The 23,236-nt window shown below is 43.6% G+C and overlaps 1 protein-coding gene across 1 annotated transcript in view; it reads left to right on the top strand.

Moving 5' to 3' along the window:
* The window catches only part of SUSD2 (sushi domain containing 2), a 288,175-nt gene that overhangs the window by 102,148 nt on the left and 162,791 nt on the right, over window positions 1–23,236 (top strand). The window contains exons 4-7 of the mRNA XM_056537221.1: window positions 1,759–1,926; window positions 3,629–3,803; window positions 17,616–17,820; window positions 21,232–21,317. Coding sequence (XP_056393196.1) covers window positions 1,759–1,926; window positions 3,629–3,803; window positions 17,616–17,820; window positions 21,232–21,317 — 634 coding nt within the window. The remainder of the gene's footprint in view (window positions 1–1,758; window positions 1,927–3,628; window positions 3,804–17,615; window positions 17,821–21,231; window positions 21,318–23,236) is intronic.

Raw genomic sequence — 23,236 nt, forward strand, 5'->3', positions numbered from 1 at the left:
ACCTCCATAAAGTACACTGTGGTGTCCCAGTACCGCATTCTATACGGTACTTGTTTATTTATGGGTCCCCATAGCCAGAGTCCCTAGGACGTAGGGATTCCTATTAATCCAGTGTACCCCTAGTCGCCTCTATCCTAGTGTATAATTAGTAATTTATGCATAGGTTAATGTAAATAGTATAAAATATGAAAATAAATGGTTAATTACTTGTTTCTATGGCGTCGCCGCGCCTCCGGGTCATGTAATGCGTTCCAAGCCTCACTCTGGATGCGTTCCAGGCCTCACTTTGGTATTTCTAGCCTCGTTTTTGTATTATTATGTGTATAGGAAGTCAGATGATCACCCAGAAGCCTGTGTGACGGTGAGTGACAGCTGACCTTGGACCTATCAAATTAGGCTCCGCCCCCTGTCCATATAAGGGACTCGGCAGCCATTTTAGCTCTCTTGCTCCCGTGCTCTTGATGAGAGAAGACCTGTACAGCAGTAATCGCAGTGAGTTAGGCCTGAGCCTTGCGGCAACGGCTGAACAATTATAGTTATAGAGTGTATCAATCCCCAAACACTCTGTGGGACTACCGGACCCAATCTACCCCTAAATCCGGACGGATCCACGCACCAATTACCTTGATTCTATTAACCTGCAAAAGACGCAAGGTCCACAGCGACTGTCAGTCATTGAAGTCTATGCAAGTATATTACAGAGACTGTTACTGTATTCTAAATGTACCGCAAGTTCAAGAGTAAAGTTTACTTCAGTTCAAGTTTAACTCCAGTGTGGACCTTCAGTCATTATCTGCATACGCCTGTCGTTTCTGGGAAGGGCGGCGATAGGCCGAAGCTATACCTCAATAATACCAGCCCTCACCCTGGCGTCATGAGTGACAGGGTTAATATTAACCCCTCATATACCGTTACCATACAACCACTACCATACACCCCCCAAGGGCTATCACAAAACAATACACTTATAAGACTAGAAAGGACTAAATAAATACATTATTGAATTAATAAAACTCCAATAGTTAGAGCAGTGTTTCCCAACCAGGGTGCCTCCAGCTGTGGCAAAACTACAATTCCCAGCATGCCTGGACAGCTAACATCTGTCCGGGCATGCTTGGGGGTTTGTAGTTTTGCAACAGCTGGTGGCACGATGTTTGGGAAACACAAAGTTAGAGAATGTACAGTATGTGAGAATGTACAATAAGTTTTTTTTTTTTTTGCTCCCAAGGACAAGTAGAAAAGTATACAAATGTCCAGTAAATTTTTTTGTCATCTCCCGAGGACATGCAGAAAAAAGATACAAATCCAAATAGCTTGCATCCTCAATTTGTGTCAACATAGTGTGAATGGGCCAACTTGTCTTTAGTGGAGATTTATTGAGAGATTCCGATAATTTTGACAGATAACATCCTTATCGACTCATTTTATTTAAAGGGGTACTCCGGTGGGGAAAAAAAAATGTTCAATTCAACTGGGTGCCAGAAAGTTTAACAGATTTGTAAATTAAAAAATCTTAATCCTTCCCATACTTATCTGCTGCTGTTTGCTCCTGAGGAAGTTGTGTAGTTCTTTTCTGTCTGACCACAGAGATCTCTGCTGACACCTCTGTCCATGTCAGGAACTGTCCGGAGCGGGAGAGGATTGCTATGGAGATTTGCTCCTACTCTGGACAGTTCCTGACATGAACAGAGGTGGCCGCAGAGAGCACAATAACTAATCTCTGATCCATATTATTTGTTCTCCTTTTTTGGATTTCAGTTCATCACAGCAAAGTTTCTGAGCACGAGAAGAGTACATTGGTTGATGCAAAAAAATGGCAATATTATGGTACTCCAGGACATAATGGATCTCTCACAATGACCTGGAATTCCACTACCCTCTCAACACATCATGTCCGTGTAGAGGTTTGGGGCTATAATGAAACAGGTGAGTTCGCAATGTCCTCCCTGAATCTTAATTTTATCATGCAATATTGGCAATATTAGATATAAATACTGTATGTACTGCCTATTATGCAGGTAATGGGGTGACAAATGGACACAGGTTGGTGGAGGACCCTGGAAAAAATGGGGCCCCTATTTTTCCTCGTAGGCCTATACACAGTCTGTCCCTAGGATATATAGGAGAGGTTAGCATGGTGCTATATGGGTCTTATAGAAACAATGAAGACTAGATCCAACACCGCTAAAACACAATTCTTTATTGGATTCCATCAGATGTCAGACTAGACAGACATGTTTCAGACGTGTGTATTCTAGTGATCAACTCTCCAATTATTTTAGGATGTCCACTGGATACAACCCTCCCCCCCCATATTCCTACGAGGTGAAGATCTCAGTGATGAACAATATATACATTACCCATATCGAAAGTAACTGCTGGGGTATAACTAGAACATAGTTTGTGCTATCCCTCTGTTTTTCCTCTGCTGTTATTTATGAAATTGACAACTGGGCTTTACCATTTACTTTTTCAATAAGGTGTTCCTATCAAAGACTAATTTAACAATGTTAGGAACACCTCCGAAACTGGTAACACCCAGTCCCCAATTTATTCATACATTTCAATTTGGAATAACAGAGGAACAGCACAACACAAACATGCATAATAATTATTATGTCTAGTCTTGGTTTCGACCAACTATTTGTTTTCGGCATTTCAGATGCTTGGGATGGGTGACTAAAACACCTCAGAAATATGGTGCAAATCATATAAGACATTTTTTTTTTTGTCTCAAATTAAACCAGATTTCTGGCACATTTACAATAGTAAATCTGCCTCATTATGTTCACATGCTATGTAAGTCCCTTTAATATGTACAATTTGGCAATAAAAAAAAAGTCTTTGTGACCCAACTTTATTTGCAAAACTATTGTTCCAATTTAACCAAATAAAGTTGTTTCCTAGGCTAAATGTCATACACCATGCATTATTGAAGATTCTTTTAAAATCTTACTAAGGGTGCGTTCACATCACATGTGTGCAGTACGGTCACCCGATTCATTTATTGGACTATTAACCGTAGCAGACCACAGTATTCAGTCCGGCAACAAAACCGGATAGGGTCCAAAAATGAGCCTATCGTAGTTACTATCTGACTCCATTCGGCTCAATCAAATGAATGGGGTGTGGCATAGTTCCGGCAGAAATACGGCAGCAGCTGTTTTTTAAATTCCCCCGCCGTATTGCACAAACGTGCTGTGAACATTGTCTAACATAGTGCATCATTCACTCTCTTCTAGTGGAAAGACAGGTCAGGTATAAGTGCATAAAAAAAAAACTGGTACAATGCAAACATTTCAGAGCACATACTGCATCTACTGTCCCAACCTTCCTCTTATGTACAGTAATATATAGTATTCCCACAACTAGCTGTCTTTTTTATGTATATAAATCCAGTTTCATCCAGATAATTCAAAAATATCAATTTTCATAACTTTACTCTTTACTTATATTAAAGCCATTTTTAATTGTTCTGCTTATGGGGACACAAAGTAAGAACGCACTCATGAGAATACTGAATTCATGCTGAGCGGACCATTTTTCTATGTTGTATGCAGATATGTATAAAAACAACAGAAACATAACAGAGCCCTATGGAAATGTCTGATTTGCCTTTATTTTTCAGGAATTCCATATGAAGAATCATGGGAAGCTCACTGGACTTACCTCTACACATTGGATTTATCTTACCCCAACACTGGCAACTTCACTTTCATTCCAGTTCCTGCACAATCCCCATTTGATCAATGGGAAGTGGGAATGTTAAGGGTCAGTGCAAGTAACCAGAAGGAAGGAGAGAGGTAATTATTAATAATACATGTTATACATGTATACAAACATCTTATACATATAGCAAAGACAGCAATTGTGTGAGGCTTCTAAAGATCACAGGAATAAACTTGGTGCTGCCTGGGATAGAAGAAACAGGAGTCACGGCACTTCAGGTAGGTAACTTTATTCTGACCAAGATGCAATGCGTTTCGCTGCGCAAGTACAGTAAAACATATTGCATCTTGGTCAGAATAAAGTTACCTACCTGAAGTGCCACAACTCCTGTTCCCTCTATCCCGGTAAGCTCCAATTTTATTCCTGTGATCTTTCGAAGCCTCACTCCATTGCTATCCATTATACCAGGAAGGCTGCAGATGGGACATCGTGCAATTACATACTCTTTCCATTGTTGTGTATGCTAGTACACATCCTGTAGCGGTAAGCGGCTGCTCACCCCTCCCCTACTCACCTTTGCACTGGTGATACTCCACTATGGAGCACCTTTGCTTTTCTCTCTATATAGCAAAGGCAAGCGGACAGTGGCCCATCTTCTCTAGAGCTGAATGAATTCACTAGCCCTGTGTATACTCCAAAAATGTTGCAAAAGCAATAGGAAGATGAGAAGGTCCTTAAGTTACTGTAATTACAACTGATTATTTAATAGATAGACTTTCTATAAAATACAGAGGGAGTACAGTCTATATGTAATGAATGATCAAAATAATTATTCTTCTATGTTGGCCCTCACAGTCAATCATTATTTGTACTATTATAAATGTTCATTAACTACTGATGAAGGAGTAGCAAACTCCAAAATGTGTCTAGTGGCCACTTCTTCGATCACATCCATCTACAGAGGGAATAGAAAAACTGGTGATGCGAACTGCCATTTATACAATAGGTCACAGCAGGGGGTAAGCAGACTGGAGTTCTAGTAGTGAATGCAAAAGGAGGAAAGCCACAGCTGGATGACTATTCAGATCACTCTACAGTAGCTCTTATTAAGACTTTCACTAGAAATGGATGTTATTGAATAAATGATGCTCTAGCTCCACAAAAAGTGACAAAGTACAACTGGGTGTAATGCAGAAACACAGTAATAAAGAGGTGAATGTCTAGGATGATGGCTTATGTGGTTAATTTAGTAACTTACTGACAAAACTCATTGCTTTTATCCAAGTTTCTCATGTGCTTATTTTCTATTTTTCACAAACACTGTAATAAAAGGCTGTATTTTGTTTTGTTGCCCTTTTTTGGCCTTTTAGCAGTTTTTTTTTTTTACCGTGTGTAAACCTGACCTAATAAGGAAACTCACATATAATATACATATAATACATATATACATATAATGCTAATGTTTTTTTTAGGTTTTGAATTACAGATCATATGGGATATTGGTCTATGTGAACCGGACACTATAGAACAAAAAGTTGACATATACAGTATCTCACAAACCCCTCACATTTTTGAAAATATTTTAGTATATCGTTTCATGTGACAACTGTTACGCCGAGCGCTCCGGGTCCCCGCTCCTCCCCGGAGCGCTCGCTTCACTCTCCCCGCGGCAGCGCTCCGGTCACGTCCTCTGACCCGGGGCGCTGCGATTCCGCTGCCAGCCGGGATGCGATTCGCGATGCGGGTAGCGCCCGCTCGCGATGCGCACCCCGGCTCCCCTACCTGACTCGCTCTCCGTCTGTTCTGTCCCGGCGCGCGCGGCCCCGCTCCCTAGGGCGCGCGTGCGCCGGGTCTCTGCGATTTAAAGGGCCACTGCGCCGCTGATTGGCGCAGTGGTTCCAATTAGTGTGTTCACCTGTGCACTTCCCTATATCACCTCACTTCCCCTGCACTCCCTTGCCGGATCTTGTTGCCTTAGTGCCAGTGAAAGCGTTCCTTGTGTGTTCCTTGCCTGTGTTTCCAGACCTTCTGCCGTTGCCCCTGACTACGATCCTTGCTGCCTGCCCCGACCTTCTGCTACGTCCGACCTTGCTTTTGCCTACTCCCTTGTACCGCGCCTATCTTCAGCAGCCAGAGAGGTGAGCCGTTGCTAGTGGATACGACCTGGTCACTACCGCCGCAGCAAGACCATCCCGCTTTGCGGCGGGCTCTGGTGAAAACCAGTAGTGGCTTAGAACCGGTCCACTAGCACGGTCCACGCCAATCCCTCTCTGGCACAGAGGATCCACTACCTGCCAGCCGGCATCGTGACAGTAGATCCGGCCATGGATCCCGCTGAAGTTCCTCTGCCAGTTGTCGCTGACCTCACCACGGTGGTCGCCCAGCAGTCACAACAGATAGCGCAACAAGGCCAACAGCTGTCTCAACTGACCATTATGCTACAACAGTTACTACCACAGCTTCAGCAGTCATCTCCTCCGCCAGCTCCTGCACCTCCTCCGCAGCGAGTGGCCGCTCCTGGGATACGCTTATCCTTGCCGGATAAATTTGATGGGGACTCTAAGTTTTGCCGTGGCTTTCTTTCCCAATGTTCCCTGCATCTGGAGATGATGTCGGACCTGTTTCCCACTGAAAGGTCTAAGGTGGCTTTCGTAGTCAGCCTTCTGTCCGGAAAAGCCCTGTCATGGGCCACACCGCTCTGGGACCGCAATGACCCCGTCACTGCCTCTGTACACTCCTTCTTCTCGGAAATCCGAAGTGTCTTTGAGGAACCTGCCCGAGCCTCTTCTGCTGAGACTGCCCTGTTGAACCTGGTCCAGGGTAATTCTTCCGTTGGCGAGTATGCCGTACAATTCCGTACTCTTGCTTCAGAATTGTCCTGGAATAATGAGGCCCTCTGCGCGACCTTCAAAAAAGGCCTATCCAGCAACATTAAAGATGTTCTGGCCGCACGAGAAATTCCTGCTAATCTACATGAACTTATTCACCTAGCCACTCGCATTGACATGCGTTTTTCCGAAAGGCGTCAGGAACTCCGCCAAGATATGGACTCTGTTCGCACGAGGCGTTTCTTCTCCTCGGCTCCTCTCTCCTCTGGTCCCCTGCAATCTGTTCCTGTGCCTCCCGCCGTGGAGGCTATGCAGGTCGACCGGTCTCGCCTGACACCTCAAGAGAGGACACGACGCCGTATGGAGAACCTCTGCCTGTACTGTGCTAGTACCGAACACTTCCTGAGAGATTGTCCTATCCGTCCTCCCCGCCTGGAAAGACGTACGCTGACTCCGCACAAAGATGAGACAGTCCTTGATGTCTACTCTGCTTCTCCACGTCTTACTGTGCCTGTGCGGATGTCTGCCTCTGCCTTCTCCTTCTCTACAGTGGCCTTCTTGGACTCTGGATCTGCAGGAAATTTTATTTTGGCCTCTCTCGTCAACAGGTTCAACATCCCGGTGACCAGTCTCGCCAGACCCCTCTACATCAATTGTGTAAATAATGAAAGATTGGACTGTACCATACGTTTCCGCACGGAGCCCCTTCTTATGAGCATCGGATCTCATCATGAGAGGATTGAACTTTTGGTCCTCCCCAATTGCACCTCGGAAATTCTCCTTGGACTTCCCTGGCTTCAACTTCATTCCCCTACCCTGGATTGGTCCACTGGGGAGATCAAGAGTTGGGGGTCCTCTTGTTCCAAGAACTGTCTAAAACCGGTTCCCAGTAACCCTTGCCGTAACTCTGTGGTTCCTCCAGTAACCGGTCTCCCTAAGGCCTATATGGACTTCGCGGATGTTTTCTGCAAAAAACAAGCTGAGACTCTACCTCCTCACAGGCCTTATGATTGCCCTATCGACCTCCTCCCGGGCACTACTCCACCCCGGGGCAGAATTTATCCTCTCTCTGCCCCAGAGACTCTTGCCATGTCCGAATACGTCCAGGAGAATCTAAAAAAGGGCTTTATCCGTAAATCCTCCTCTCCTGCCGGAGCCGGATTTTTCTTTGTGTCCAAAAAAGATGGCTCCCTACGTCCTTGCATTGACTACCGCGGTCTTAATAAAATCACGGTTAAGAACCGCTACCCCTTACCCCTCATCTCTGAACTCTTTGATCGCCTCCAAGGTGCCCACATCTTCACTAAATTGGACTTAAGAGGCGCCTATAACCTCATCCGCATCAGAGAGGGGGACGAGTGGAAAACGGCATTTAACACCAGAGATGGACACTTTGAGTATCTGGTCATGCCCTTTGGACTGTGCAACGCCCCTGCCGTCTTCCAAGACTTTGTCAATGAAATTTTTCGTGATCTGTTATACTCCTGTGTTGTTGTATATCTGGACGATATCCTAATTTTTTCTGCCAATCTAGAAGAACACCGCCAGCATGTCCGTATGGTTCTTCAGAGACTTCGTGACAACCAACTCTATGCCAAAATTGAGAAATGTCTGTTTGAATGCCAATCTCTTCCTTTTCTAGGATATTTGGTCTCTGGCCAGGGACTACAGATGGATCCAGACAAACTCTCTGCCGTCTTAGATTGGCCACGCCCCTCCGGACTCCGTGCTATCCAACGCTTTTTGGGGTTCGCCAATTATTACAGGCAATTTATTCCACATTTTTCTACCATTGTGGCTCCTATCGTGGCTTTAACCAAAAAAAATGCTGATCCCAAGTCCTGGCCTCCTCAAGCAGAAGACGCCTTTAAACGACTCAAGTCTGCCTTTTCTTCGGCTCCCGTCCTCTCCAGACCTGACCCTTCCAAACCCTTCCTATTGGAGGTTGATGCCTCCTCAGTGGGAGCTGGAGCTGTTCTTCTACAAAAAAATTCTTCCGGGCATGCTGTCACTTGTGGTTTTTTCTCTAGGACCTTCTCTCCAGCGGAGAGGAACTACTCCATCGGGGATCGAGAGCTTCTAGCCATTAAATTAGCACTTGAGGAATGGAGGCATCTGCTGGAGGGATCAAGTTCTCCTGTTATTATCTACACCGACCACAAGAACCTCTCCTACCTCCAGTCTGCCCAACGGCTGAATCCTCGCCAGGCCCGGTGGTCTCTGTTCTTTGCCCGATTTAATTTTGAGATTCACTTTCGTCCTGCCGATAAGAACATTAGGGCCGATGCTCTCTCTCGTTCCTCGGATGCCTCAGAAGTTGAACTCTCTCCGCAACACATCATTCCACCTGACTGCCTGATCTCCACTTCTCCTGCCTCCATCAGGCAGACTCCTCCAGGAAAGACCTTTGTTTCTCCTCGCCAACGCCTCGGAATCCTCAAATGGGGTCACTCCTCCCATCTCGCAGGTCATGCGGGTATCAAGAAATCTGTGCAACTCATCTCCCGCTTCTATTGGTGGCCGACTCTGGAGACGGATGTTGTGGACTTTGTGCGAGCCTGCACTATCTGTGCCCGGGATAAGACTCCTCGCCAGAAGCCCGCTGGTTTTCTTCATCCTCTGCCTGTCCCCGAACAGCCTTGGTCTCTGATTGGTATGGATTTTATTACTGATTTACCCCCTTCCCGTGGCAACACTGTTATTTGGGTGGTCGTTGATCGATTCTCCAAAATGGCACATTTCATCCCTCTTCCTGGTCTTCCTTCTGCGCCTCAGTTGGCTAAACAATTTTTTGTACACATTTTTCGTCTTCACGGGTTGCCTACGCAGATTGTCTCGGATAGAGGCGTCCAATTCGTGTCTAAATTCTGGAGGGCTCTCTGTAAACAACTCAAGATTAAATTAAATTTTTCTTCTGCATATCATCCCCAGTCCAATGGACAAGTAGAAAGGATTAACCAGATCTTGGGTGATTATTTGCGACATTTTGTTTCCTCCCGCCAGGATGACTGGGCAGATCTCCTCCCATGGGCCGAATTCTCGTATAACTTCAGGGTCTCTGAGTCTTCCTCCAAATCCCCATTTTTCGTGGTGTACGGCCGTCACCCTCTTCCCCCCCTCCCTACTCCCTTGCCCTCTGGTCTGCCCGCTGTGGATGAAATTTCTCGTGACCTTTCCATCATATGGAGAGAGACCCAAAAATCTCTCTTACAGGCTTCATCACGCATGAAGAAGTTCGCGGATAAGAAAAGAAGAGCCCCCCCCGTTTTTTCCCCTGGAGACAAGGTATGGCTCTCCGCTAAATATGTCCGCTTCCGTGTCCCTAGCTACAAGTTGGGACCACGCTATCTTGGTCCTTTCAAAATTTTGTGTCAAATTAATCCTGTCTCTTATAAACTTCTTCTTCCTCCCTCTCTTCGTATCCCTAATGCCTTTCACGTCTCTCTTCTCAAACCACTCATCCTCAACCGTTTTTCTCCCAAATCTGTTCCTCCCACTCCTGTTTCCGGCTCCTCGGACATCTTCTCGGTCAAAGAAATTTTAGCTGCCAAAAAGGTCAGAGGGAAAAAATTTTTTTTAGTGGACTGGGAGGGTTGTGGTCCTGAAGAGAGATCCTGGGAACCTGAGGACAACATCCTAGACAAAAGTCTGCTCCTCAGGTTCTCAGGCTCTAAGAAGAGGGGGAGACCCAAGGGGGGGGGTACTGTTACGCCGAGCGCTCCGGGTCCCCGCTCCTCCCCGGAGCGCTCGCTTCACTCTCCCCGCGGCAGCGCTCCGGTCACGTCCTCTGACCCGGGGCGCTGCGATTCCGCTGCCAGCCGGGATGCGATTCGCGATGCGGGTAGCGCCCGCTCGCGATGCGCACCCCGGCTCCCCTACCTGACTCGCTCTCCGTCTGTTCTGTCCCGGCGCGCGCGGCCCCGCTCCCTAGGGCGCGCGCGCGCCGGGTCTCTGCGATTTAAAGGGCCACTGCGCCGCTGATTGGCGCAGTGGTTCCAATTAGTGTGTTCACCTGTGCACTTCCCTATATCACCTCACTTCCCCTGCACTCCCTTGCCGGATCTTGTTGCCTTAGTGCCAGTGAAAGCGTTCCTTGTGTGTTCCTTGCCTGTGTTTCCAGACCTTCTGCCGTTGCCCCTGACTACGATCCTTGCTGCCTGCCCCGACCTTCTGCTACGTCCGACCTTGCTTTTGCCTACTCCCTTGTACCGCGCCTATCTTCAGCAGCCAGAGAGGTGAGCCGTTGCTAGTGGATACGACCTGGTCACTACCGCCGCAGCAAGACCATCCCGCTTTGCGGCGGGCTCTGGTGAAAACCAGTAGTGGCTTAGAACCGGTCCACTAGCACGGTCCACGCCAATCCCTCTCTGGCACAGAGGATCCACTACCTGCCAGCCGGCATCGTGACAACAACACTACCATGCTATAATGTAAAGTAGTGGGGCACAGTCTGTATAACAGTGTTTTATTTAGCTGTCCCTCAAAATAACTTAACACACAGCGATTAAAACCTTGGAAACAAGTGCGTACAAGTGGAAATGTTCAAAATAAGCTTGATTAGCTATTTCTTCTAACGTTGTCACGTGACTCGTTAGTGTTACAGGGTGTCAGGTGTGAAGGTGTCTTAAATTTTGTACACATGCTCAGTGTCATATCCAGAGATTGTTTTGGGGGAAATTGAGTGCTGCCAGTATTACTGCAGAGGTTGCAGAGGTTGAAGGTCAGCCTGTCAGTGCTCACACCATACACTGCACTCTGCATCAAATTGGTCTACATGGCTGTCATCTCAGAAGGAAACATATTCTAAAGATAAAGCACAAGAAAGCCTGCAAACAGTTTTCTGAAGACAAGCAGAGTAAGAACATGGATTACTGGAACCATGTCCTGTGGTCTGGTGTGACCAAGATAAACTTATTTGATTGAGATGGTGTCGGGCGTGTGGGGCGCCTACAAGGTGAGGAGTACAAAGACAAGTGGGGATGGATGGAAACCCTAGCGGGGGGGGGGGGGAGGAATTATGAGGGGTCTTAACCCGCCTGTGGACATAGGGAATCCCACGGAGGACACACGAATAAAGGACATGCAACTTATCAATCTATCGTCCTATCAGTTAGAAGATACTGAATGTACTCTTCTATTAAGAGGTCTGTCCTTCACACCAACACCCCGGTTCGATGAATTTGGGTGGGTGTAGGACATTAACCTCTTCGCACGCAAGCTAGCATTACATAAATGGCATAAAGAACATGATAGAGAGGGGGCTGCCTCAAGAAGTAGGGAGTCGGTAGCTCTGGAGGCCCTACATGATCTCCTCTCTGAAAATGAGGGAGATGAGATAAACTTAAAAGCACCTTTCACAGATTTTAAACCGAGGTCCAAAATAACACCTACCTTTAACCAATACTCTAATATAGAGATGTTTGTCAATCTAGTCACTGAGGAAATCAAATCCATTAGACCGGACAGAAGGCTAGTCTATTCCAACTTGACACAAGCAGAACAAAAGGCCCTGAAGAATATAAGAGACAATGAAGACCTTGTCATAAAGCCCGCAGATAAGGGGGGGAACATTGTCCTTATGGACAAAAAGGATTACACCCTTATGGCCCTAAAATTATTAGAAGACAGAAGAACTTATGAACCTCTGGATAGATATCCGACAGGCCCATATCTGAGCGAATTACAGGCCCTACTTGAGTCAGCAAAGGATGAACAACTAGTGTCAGAGGACGAATATACCTTTCTGCTTAATAGTCACCCTACAATAGCAACTTTCTATGCCCTGCCAAAAACACACAAATCAACAAACCCAGTCAAAGGCCGCCCTATAGTTTCCGGCAATAATAATCTGACGGAGAAAATAAGTCAGTGTGTGGACAAAATTCTTACCCCCTTTGTATCTTCCCTCCCCTCACATTTAAAGGACACTAAGGACACTGTTCTTAAAATAAATGATTTGAGAGTGAACAAGAACACCTCTCTAATGAGTCTCGACGTAGAGAGCCTCTATAGCAATATAGCACATGATCTAGGGATCACAGCGGTGAACACTTTTCTTTCCACACGGAGTATACACTTTCATAGGCACAATCAACTAGTCTTGACACTTCTTGAATTTATTTTAACACAGAATTACTTTCTCTTTGGCGGTGTCCTCTATCGGCAGACGAGGGGCACCGCCATGGGGACAGCTTGTGCACCGTCTTTTGCTAACTTATTTTTAGGGTGGTGGGAGAGCACGATTGTTTTTAGTGACGTTTTTTCACAATACACGGAGCACATTCTTTTCTGGGGAAGATACATAGATGATATTTTAATTTTTTGAGATGGTGATGGGCCTTTGTTCGGGAATTTTGTGGATGAACTCAACAACAATGATATTGGCATGAAATTTACGGCAGAGGTTGGGGGACGGAGTATAAATTTTCTGGACCTGACTATCTATATAGATAGGAACCAGCGGATCCAAACTGATATTTACAGAAAGCCAACCTTGACCAATAGTTTTTTACATTGGGAGAGTTGGCACCCTGAAAGTCTGAAACGAAGAATTCCAGTGGTTCAATACCTACGAGCAAAACGCAATTGCTCTGAGGATGGTACTTTCCAGAAGGAAAGTAGTAACCTAATGGAGAGATTCACCACAAGAGGGTATCCTAAGAGATGCATGAGAAGGGCCTACAATAGGGCAAAATGAAGTGACCGCGCGATCATATTGGGACCAAAAAAAGTACCGACTGGAAAACCTACTATCAGATGCATAGGCACTTACGATGCCTATGCTTCGAAAGTCAGGACAATTTTGACAAAATACTGGAGGATTCTTAAATCGGACCCGGATTTGAATGAGACATTAACAGAAAGACCAAGTATCACCTACAGACGAGGGAAGAATTTACGAGACCCGCTTGTTCATAGCCACCATAGAGAAGTCAAGATCGGGGACATGGTTACCGGACCCCCCACAGGGATCATACCCTTGTGGGCATTGCGCCTCCTGTAAGTTTATGGCAAAAACCAGAAATTTTATTAATCCACAAGACGGAAGAAAATACGATATTAGGAAGTTCATAAACTGCAGCAGACGGAATGTAATATATGTAGCAAGATGTACATGCCCCAAACTATATGTTGGAAAAACTATACAGGAGTTGAGAAAACTTATCAGCAAGCACATTAGTACAATTAGAACAGGGACAGATACCCCCATAGAGAGGCATATGAGAACAAAACATGGTAATAAGTTGGATGAGATAAAATTTTGGGGCCTAGAGAAATATGAGATTGGCCCAAGAAAAGGAGATATAAATCAGATTCTACTCAAAGAGGAGGCGAAATGGATTTATCGCCTCAATAGCAAAAACCCTGGAGGATTGAATGAAGGATTTTCTTTCACACCCTTCCTTGAATAAAGAGGAAGATGCCTGTGTATACAAACATTGAGAGAAACAAAATGATATAGAGATTACTCTGTGAAATTGTGAACACTTTCTCAAGTGCTGGCAACTACCTTTATTATAGCCGATATGACTGGAAGAAGAAAAGGATAATATATGGAGATAGATATATACTAGGGTGGCCTGAGAATATCAAGAGAAATTACAGGTTATGACCATGATCTGATATATATAGGGGGGATGACATATCCCCATTATAGGGATGTGACCTCCCCCCTTTGGTATTTAATTAATATTAGCATCCGGATGTGAAAATATGAGAATGCAGGAGAATCCAGATACCTAGATACAGGGAAACCTGGAGGAAAAATCTGCCACATACAAAACTGATACTGGGGCACTCAAATATGAAAACAGTTAAGAACACAACATTTACCTTAGGAGAAGATGAGGACCCATGGGTGGGAGAGGTTTATCTGGAAAACTTGCACACGGAAAACTTGCACCTGGATCGCTAATCTATAGGAGATAAAATAATTAATAAAATATAATATAGATTAATAAGAGATAAAAAATCAATATAATATCAGCTAAGAAAATGGCCATATAAGATATAATAAACTTAAAAAATGAAAACTAAGAATGACCAGATGAGATAAACCTATAAAATCATTGTAACAAATGACTAAATGAGACATAATGAAAATTCATAAAATCTATAAAATTATTATAATAATATTTAGGAATGACTAAATGGTACATAAGAAACCCACAATAAGAAGAAAAGAAATAAAAGAAAAAAGCCTTAAAAAACTCAGACCACCTAGTATATCCATATAGAGAGAGAGAATAAGAATATAAGGAATAGTCATGGAAGGCTCAAACTAAGAAGGATAGAATACCCTTACTGAGAGAAGGGATCGATCAGGGATGCATGCGCGCATAGAGAACAGAGATGGGGCTTGCGTGTCATGAGACGGAGCTTGCGTTCCACTGAGAACGGGACAGAAAGCGATGCGCGTGCGCAATAGCGAAAAGAAGATGCCCGGGATCACAAGATGACAGTGCACGCGCAAGAATGGCGGCCAAAACACACGGACTGCCAACCATGTCCTGATTGGATCCCAACCCTTCACTTGGCGCATCGGAAGTGATGCACCGATACAGGGTTATAAAAGGCAGTGCCGCACGCTGAACGCCATATTAGGCAGCTCTCTGAAGAAGTTAGTTTACTAACGAAACGTTAGAGCAATTTATTAAGTTTTTGGACAGGAACACAGTATGTTTCAAGGGTGTGGAGTTACTGTGTGATGGTAGAGTGGATATACTGACCATGCACAGTGAGAAATAAGATAACCCCTACACCAGTGCTATAGCACCACCTAGTGGGCTTATACTAGAAGACACACTGTCTTTCCTGATAATTTTAAACATACATAAGTTTCACAATCACAGATATACCTTTTAAGAAATAAGAATAAAAGTTACATTTTAATTGGGTTACAGGTAGGGTATTGTTCCCCGGAAGGGAGGATCTCCTCCCAGAAGGGGATTGGAAAATGTATAATTAAACCCATAACCCAATGGGACTGTTGGTGTTGGATACAAAGACAAGTGTGTCTTGCCTATAGCCAAACATGGTGGTGTGAGTGTCATGGTCTGGGCCTGCATTAATGCTGCTGGCACTGGGGAGCTACAGTTCATTGAGGGAAACATGAATGCCAACATGTACTGTGATGTACTGAGGAGGCCCCTCCCTTCAGAGACTGGGCTGCAGTATTCCAACATGATAATGACCCCAAACACATCTCCAAGATGACCATTGCCTTGCTAAAGAAGCTGAGGGTAAGAGAGATGGATGGCCAGGCCCATCTCCAGACCTAAACCCTATTGAGCATATGTGGGCATCCTCAAATGAAAGGTAGAGGAGTGCAAGGTCTCTAACATCCACCAGCTCCAAGATGTAGTTATGGAGGAGCGGAAGAGAACTCCAGTGGCAACCTGCGAAGCTCTGGTGAATTCCATGCACGAGTGCCTTAAGGCACTCAACATTTGAGGCCCAATTTGGACATTTTGGAGTGTACTCACTTTTGTTGTACTCACATTGTAGCAGAGGGCAATTTCTTCAGTGTTGTTTTTGTATACAGTTTTAATAAAAAATGTAAGGGGTGGACTCATGTGTGTGACATACTATAGATAGATAGATAGATAGATATGTATATATATGACTGTACTCATTCTGTGTTTTATATGTAGTTTATCCCTTTAAACAATTAGTAGTTAGAGTGACTTGATGAGTCTGCCTGTGCAGTGTTTTTTAATTAAATGTCCATGAATTCTAATATTGGGCTTATACTTCTCAATGTCATGATTTTGCACAATAAACTGTACTTTATCATGTCTCATATCTTGTTCTACTTAATTAATTTAAGCTCTCAAAATATTACTTATTAGGGCAGATTTATCAGTGTACTAGCATAGCCCCTGAGTGGGAGAGGAAAAGAAACAATGACACTCTTGTCCTCATATCCTGTTTTCATGTCCCATCCTCATATCCTGCCTTAAAGGGGTACTTCCGTGGAAAACCTTTTTATAGATATATATATATATATATATATATATATATATATATATATACATATAAACTGGTGTCAGAAAGTTAAACAGATTAGTAAATTACTTCTATTAAAAAATCTTAATCCTTCCAGTACTTTTTAGGGGCCGAATACTACAAGGAAATGTTTTACTTTTTGGATTTCTCTTATGTCACGACCACGGTGCTCTCTGCTGACCTTTGCTGTCTATTTTAGGAACTGTCCAGAGCAGGAGAAAAATCCCCATAGCAAACATATGCTGCTCTGGACAGTTCCTAAAATGGACAGCAGAGGTCAGCAGAGAGACCTGTGGTCATGACATCAGAGAAATCCAAAAAGAAAAACATTTCCTATGTAGTATACAGCCCCTAAAAAGTACTGGAAGGATTAAGATTTTTTTAATAGAAGTAATTTACAAATCTGGTTAACTTTCTGACACCAGTTGATAAAAAAAAGAAGTTTTCCACGGGAGTACCCCTTTAAATCCTGACTTCATATCTCGTTCTCATATCCTGCCCCCCGTTAGAAGTCTTTAACCTGAGAGTAACATAGTCAGATGTATCAGAAGTCCTATATTCGCTATGCCTATGTTCACACCTCGGAATTTCTGTGCCAAATTCTGTATGGAAATTCTGCTGCAGCAGAGTCCCATTGAATTCAGATGTTTCCGGCATGGAAATTCCTAATTCTATTAACCTGCTCATTCTTTCTGCGGACTCCGCACGGAATGCATAACCGTGTATGAGTCGGTGAATTCCTGTGCAGTCCCAGATTTTCTTTACGGACATTCTGCCTCAGTTAGATGACATATCAGTATGTATACCAAGTTTAATTGAAATATCTTTAGCCATGAAACATACACACACAAAAACACACACACACACACATATATATATATATATATATATATATATATATATATATATATATATGTATATATATATATATTTAATTTTTTCCCCCTATATTAGGACATTTGAGAGAGTGATACCTCTACTAAAATATTACCATCCTGTAAAGCTCTATGACAATGGTATATGCGCTTGATATAACATAAGAAGTTCTCTTTAAGGATTACAATTGTCTATATGGTAATCTTGATTAAAATGTTTTACTTTGTGCTGCAGGAATATACATGCAATATGGAGTCCTGTCCATGCCTTAGCCTGGCACTTATCAAACAGTTTCAGGGATGACCCCGCTGGCTGGGCTTCCAATAAGTGTATGGCTTGGGTCGATTTGGAAAAGAACACGCTACCTGACTTCTTGAATGAGACAGCAGATTGCCCTTGTACTCTACAACAATCCAGAGCAGATACAGGAAGATACCATGTATGTGTCTGTGCTGGTAGTCAGACTGCCATTCACTATATTGTATTGGGTGATGCATGCGATACAATGTATTACTTGTGTGATCTCAGTTAAAGGGGAACTTTAACTTTAACCCCTTAAGGACGCAGGACGTAAATGTACGTCCTGGTGAGGTGGTACTTAACGCACCAGGACGTACATTTACGTCCTAAGCATAACCGCGGGCATCGGAGCGATGCCCGTGTCATGCGCGGCTGATCCCGGCTGCTGATCGCAGCCAGGGACCCGCCGGCAATGGCCGACGCCCGCGATCTCGCGGGCGTCCGCCATTAACCCCTCAGGTGCCGGGATCAATACAGATCCCGGCATCTGCGGGAGTTCGCGATTAAAATGAACGATCGGATCGCCCGCAGCGCTGCTGCGGGGATCCGATCATTCATAACGCCGCACGGAGGTCCCCTCACCTTCCTCCGTGCGGCTCCCGGCGTCTCCTGCTCTGGTCTGTGATCGAGCAGACCAGAGCAGGAGATGACCGATAATACTGATCTGTTCTATGTCCTATACATAGAACAGATCAGTATTAGCAATCATGGTATTGCTATGAATAGTCCCCTATGGGGACTATTCAAGTGTAAAAAAAAATGTAAAAAAATGTAAAAGTAAAAGTAAAAAAAAAGTGAAAAATCCCCTCCCCCAATAAAAAAGTAAAACGTCCGTTTTTTCCTATTTTACCCCCAAAAAGCGTAAAAAACATTTTTTATAGACATATTTGGTATCCCCGCGTGCGTAAATGTCCGAACTATTAAAATAAAATGTTAATGATCCCGTACGGTGAACGGCGTGAACGAAAAAAAATTTAAAAAGTCCAAAATTCCTACTTTTTTAATACATTTTATTAAAAAAAAAATTATAAAAAATGTATTAAAAGTTTTTTATATACAAATGTGGTATCAAAAAAAAGTACAGATCATGGCGCAAAAAATGAGCCCCCATACCGCCGCTTATACGGAAAAATAAAAAAGTTATAGGTCATCAAAATAAAGGGATTATAAACGTACTAATTTGGTTAAAAAGTTTGTGATTTTTTTTAAGCGCAACAATAATATAAAAGTATATAATAATGGGTATCATTTTAATCGTATTGACCCTCAGAATAAAGAACACACGTCATTTTTACCAGAAATTGTACGGCGTGAAAACAAAACCTTCCAAAATTAGCAAAATTGCGTTTTTTGTTTTAATTTCCCCACAAAAATAGTGTTTTTTGGTTGCGCCATACATTTTATGATATAATGAGTGATGTCATTACAAAGGACAACTGGTCGCGCAAAAAACAAGCCCTCATACTAGTCTGTGGATGAAAATATAAAAGAGTTATGATTTTTAGGAGGCGAGGAGGAAAAAATGAAAACGTAAAAATTAAATTGTCTGAGTCCTTAAGGCCAAAATGGGCTGAGTCCTTAAGGGGTTAAATATTTTCAAATCAACTGGTGCCAGAAAGTTATACAGATTTGTAAATTACTTCTATTTCAACATCTTAACCCTTCCAGTACTGCTATATACTACAGAGGACTTTGTGTTTTTCTTTTCAGTCTGACCACAGTGCCACCTCTGTCCGTGTCAGGAACTGTCCAGAACCGAAAGAGGTTTGCTATGGGGATTTTCTCTACTCTGGACAATTTCTGACACGGACAGAGGTGTCAGCAGAGAGCACTGTTGTCAGACTGGAAAGAACAACACAATTTTCTCTGTAGTATACAGCAGCTGATAAGTACTGCAAGGATTAAGATTTTTAAATAGAAGTAATTTACAAATATGTTTAACTTTTTGGAGCCAATTGATTTGAAAACATTTGTTTCCCACTTATTTTCCACCAGAGTTCCCCTTTTGCTGTCCATATGATGACCTATTGTATGACATATAGCCAATTTGTAAAGGTCTTTCTTACATTAGTATTTACAATATCGCGCATAAGTAAGTACGCCACTCACATTTTTATAAAAATTTTATCCTATCTTTTCATGTCACAACACTAAAGAACACTGTACTCTGCTACAATGCAAAGTAGTGAGTGCACAGCCTGTATAACAGTGTTTAATGTTGTGTCTTCTCAAAATAACTCAACACACACCCATTAAAGGGGTTATCATGGAAAAAACATTTTTATATATCAACTGGCTCCAGAAAGTTAAACAGATTTGTAAATTACTTCTATTTAAAAAAATCTTAATCCTTTCAGTACTTATGAGCTGCTGAAGTTGAGTTGTTCTTTTCTGTCTAAGTGCTCTCTGATGACACCTGTCTCGGGAACTGCCCAGTTTAGAAGCAAATCCCCATAGCAAACATCTTCTACTCTGTGCAGTTCCCGAGACAAGCAAAGATGTCAGCAGAGAGCACTGTTGCCAGACAGAAAAGAACAACTCAACTTCAGCAGCTGATAACTATTGAAAGAATTAAAAAAATTTTAATAGAAGTAATTTACAAATCTGTTTTTTCCCTGGAATACCCCTTTAATGTCTAAACCCTGGACACAAAAGTGAGTACAAGCCTAAGTGGAAATGTGGAAATTGGTCCCAGTTTGCCTTTTTTTTTTTCTTTCTTTTCGGTGTCATGTGACTCGTTAGTGTCAAGGTCTCAGACGTGAATGGGGAGCAGGTGTCTCAAATTGGGTGTTATCACTCTCACACTCTCCAATACTGGTCACTGGAAGATCAACATGGCACCTCATGGAAAAAAAACTCTCTGAGGATCTCTAAAAAAAAATAGAATTGATGCTTTACACAAAGATGGCCTAGGTTATTAGAAGATTGCCAATACCCTGTAAACCAAGCTGCCTTGCTAAAGAAGCTGAGGGTAAAGGAAATTGACTGGCCAAGCATGTCTCCAAACCTAAACCCTATTCATCATATGTGGGGCATCCTCAAATGAACAGTGGGGGTGCCCAATGTCTCTAACATCCACCAGCTCTGTGATGTAGTCATGGAGGAGTGGAAGAGGACTCCAGTGGCAACCTTTGCAGCTCTAGTGAACTCCATGTCCAAGAGGCTTAAAGAGGTACTCTGGTGGGAAAACACATTTTTTTTAAATCAACTGGTGCCAAAAAACTTTACAGATTTGTAAATTACTTCTATTTAAAAATATTAATCTTTCCAGTACTTACCAGCTGCTGTATACTACAGAGAAAGTTTTATAGTTCTTTTGTGTCTGACCACAGTGCTCTCTTTATTGGTGCACTATGAATTTTTTAATTTCATTGTATTTACTCTGTGTACGTTAAGGTATTGCTTAATAGAGGCCAGTTTTTCAATAGTTAAGACTATCTCCTTCCATTTCATTTTAAAGGAATTACCAGCTCTACTCCTACAGAGAAGAAGAGAAAAAGTTATGAAGTTATAACTGAGACAAAATATTTGTGCCTTGTGTTTTTTCCAGACAGATTATGGCTGTAACATTGAAAAGGGCAGTGTGTGTACGTACCACCCTGGAGCTGTGCACTGTGTGAGGAGCATACAAGCAAGGTACTAGTTTTAACAAATCTATATTAAAAGGGGTTATCCAGGAAAAAAAAACTTTTTATATATATATATATATATATATATATATATATATATCAACTGGCTCCAGAAAGTTAAACGGATTTGTAAATTACTTATATAAAAAAATCTTAATCCTTTTAGTACTTATGAGCTTCTGAAGTTAAGGTTGTTCTTTTCTGTCTAAGTCCTCTCTGATGACACGTGTATTGGGAAACGCCCAGTTTAGAAGCAAATCCCCATAGCAAACCTCTTCTAAACTTGGTGTTTCCCTAGACATGTGTCATCAGAGAGCACTTAGGCTGGGTTCATACGGTTCCCGTATACGGCTGGGAGGAGGGGGGCGGGGCTTAATCGCGGCGCCCACACTCAGCCGTATTAGGGAACCGTATTTAATGTATGTCTATGAGCCAACCGGAGTGAACCACAGCCTCCGGTCAGCTTCATTTTCGGCTGTATGCGGTTTCCTGACCGCAGGCAAAAACGTGGTCGACCACGTTTTTGCCTGCGGTCGGGAAACCGCATATGACCGAAAAAGCAGCCGACCGGAGGCTGCGGTTCACTCCGGTCGGCTCATAGACATACATTAAATACGGTTCCCGAATACGGCGGGTGTGGGTGCCGCGATTAAGCCCCGCCCTCCCTCCTCCCAGCCGTATACGGGAACCGTATTTAACAAAACGTGGTGTGAACCCAGCCTTAGACAGAAAAGTACAACCTTAACTTCAGAAGCTCATAAGTACTGAAAGGATTAAGATTTTTTAATAGAAGTAATTTACAAATCTTTTTAACTTTCTGGAGTCAGTTGATATATATATATTTGTGGTCAGGACTTTGAACCGTGCATGGGCTTACCTGTTATCTCCTGCCAAGGCCACCTGCAAGAAACTAGATTTACCAAGACCTAACACAAAACTCTACTTATAACATAGAACAGCGGTTGAGGTGTGCCTGAAAACCGTGTCGAGGGTCCGCCTATAGAGGGCATTCCCTTATGTATGGTGATGAAGAAAAGGGTGAGGAGGGTGGGTTTCGCCAACCCAGCATACGCCCAGAGGGAGGGGCTGATGGATGTTAAATAGCCAAAGCCCCTCCCACAAATTCAGCCTGATAGGCTTCCCACTTGTGGTCAGGACTTTGAACCGTGCATGGGCTTACCTGTTATCTCCTGCCAAGGCCACCTGCAAGAAACTAGATTTACCAAGACCTAACACAAAAAACTCTACTTATAACATAGAACAGCGGTTGAGGTGTGCCTGAAAACCGCGTCGAGGGTCCGCCTATAGAGGGCAAAAATACACCACCAGTTAGGGTAATTAAGTATCATTTATTTATAATGCCAAAAATTGAAATGCCTCTGCCATTTCCCTTGAGGGATCTGGGACATAAGTGGTATATGCATCAGAACGCCACCTCCCCAACTTCTGGATGACATGTACAGGCACCTTGTGCCTGGAGGCCGCCGATGCTGCTCCTATGCGGAATGAGTGACCTGAGAACTCTCTGGGGTTGTGTCCTAAATTGCCAAGCAGCGTGCGGACATGCGATGTGAAAAGAGAAGTGGTAAGAGCACCCCCACCGAAAGGCAACAGTGGCGACTCCGGAGGCTTATCATGGAGGAACTCAACCAGTTGTGCCAACACCGCCACCGGGCACCAGTTGTTGCCTGAAGGCAAATACTTAACCACCGCCCACCACCTACAAGTTTTTGTGACAGACAGTGAAACTTCGAACCAAGAACCCTGCCACCTTAAATGAGCCTTCTGTGGATGTGTCGCTCCCCGCCTGACACATGAAAATTCACCCGGCCGGAGGAAGCCATAGAAGGCTAGATAAATGGCAGATTTGATTATCAGACTGCGCTCGAAGCCAAACGGGTTATTGGCTAATGCGTCAGACATGGC

This window comes from Hyla sarda, chromosome 1 (genome assembly GCF_029499605.1).
Source record: "Hyla sarda isolate aHylSar1 chromosome 1, aHylSar1.hap1, whole genome shotgun sequence".
Taxonomy (NCBI): domain Eukaryota; kingdom Metazoa; phylum Chordata; class Amphibia; order Anura; family Hylidae; genus Hyla; species Hyla sarda.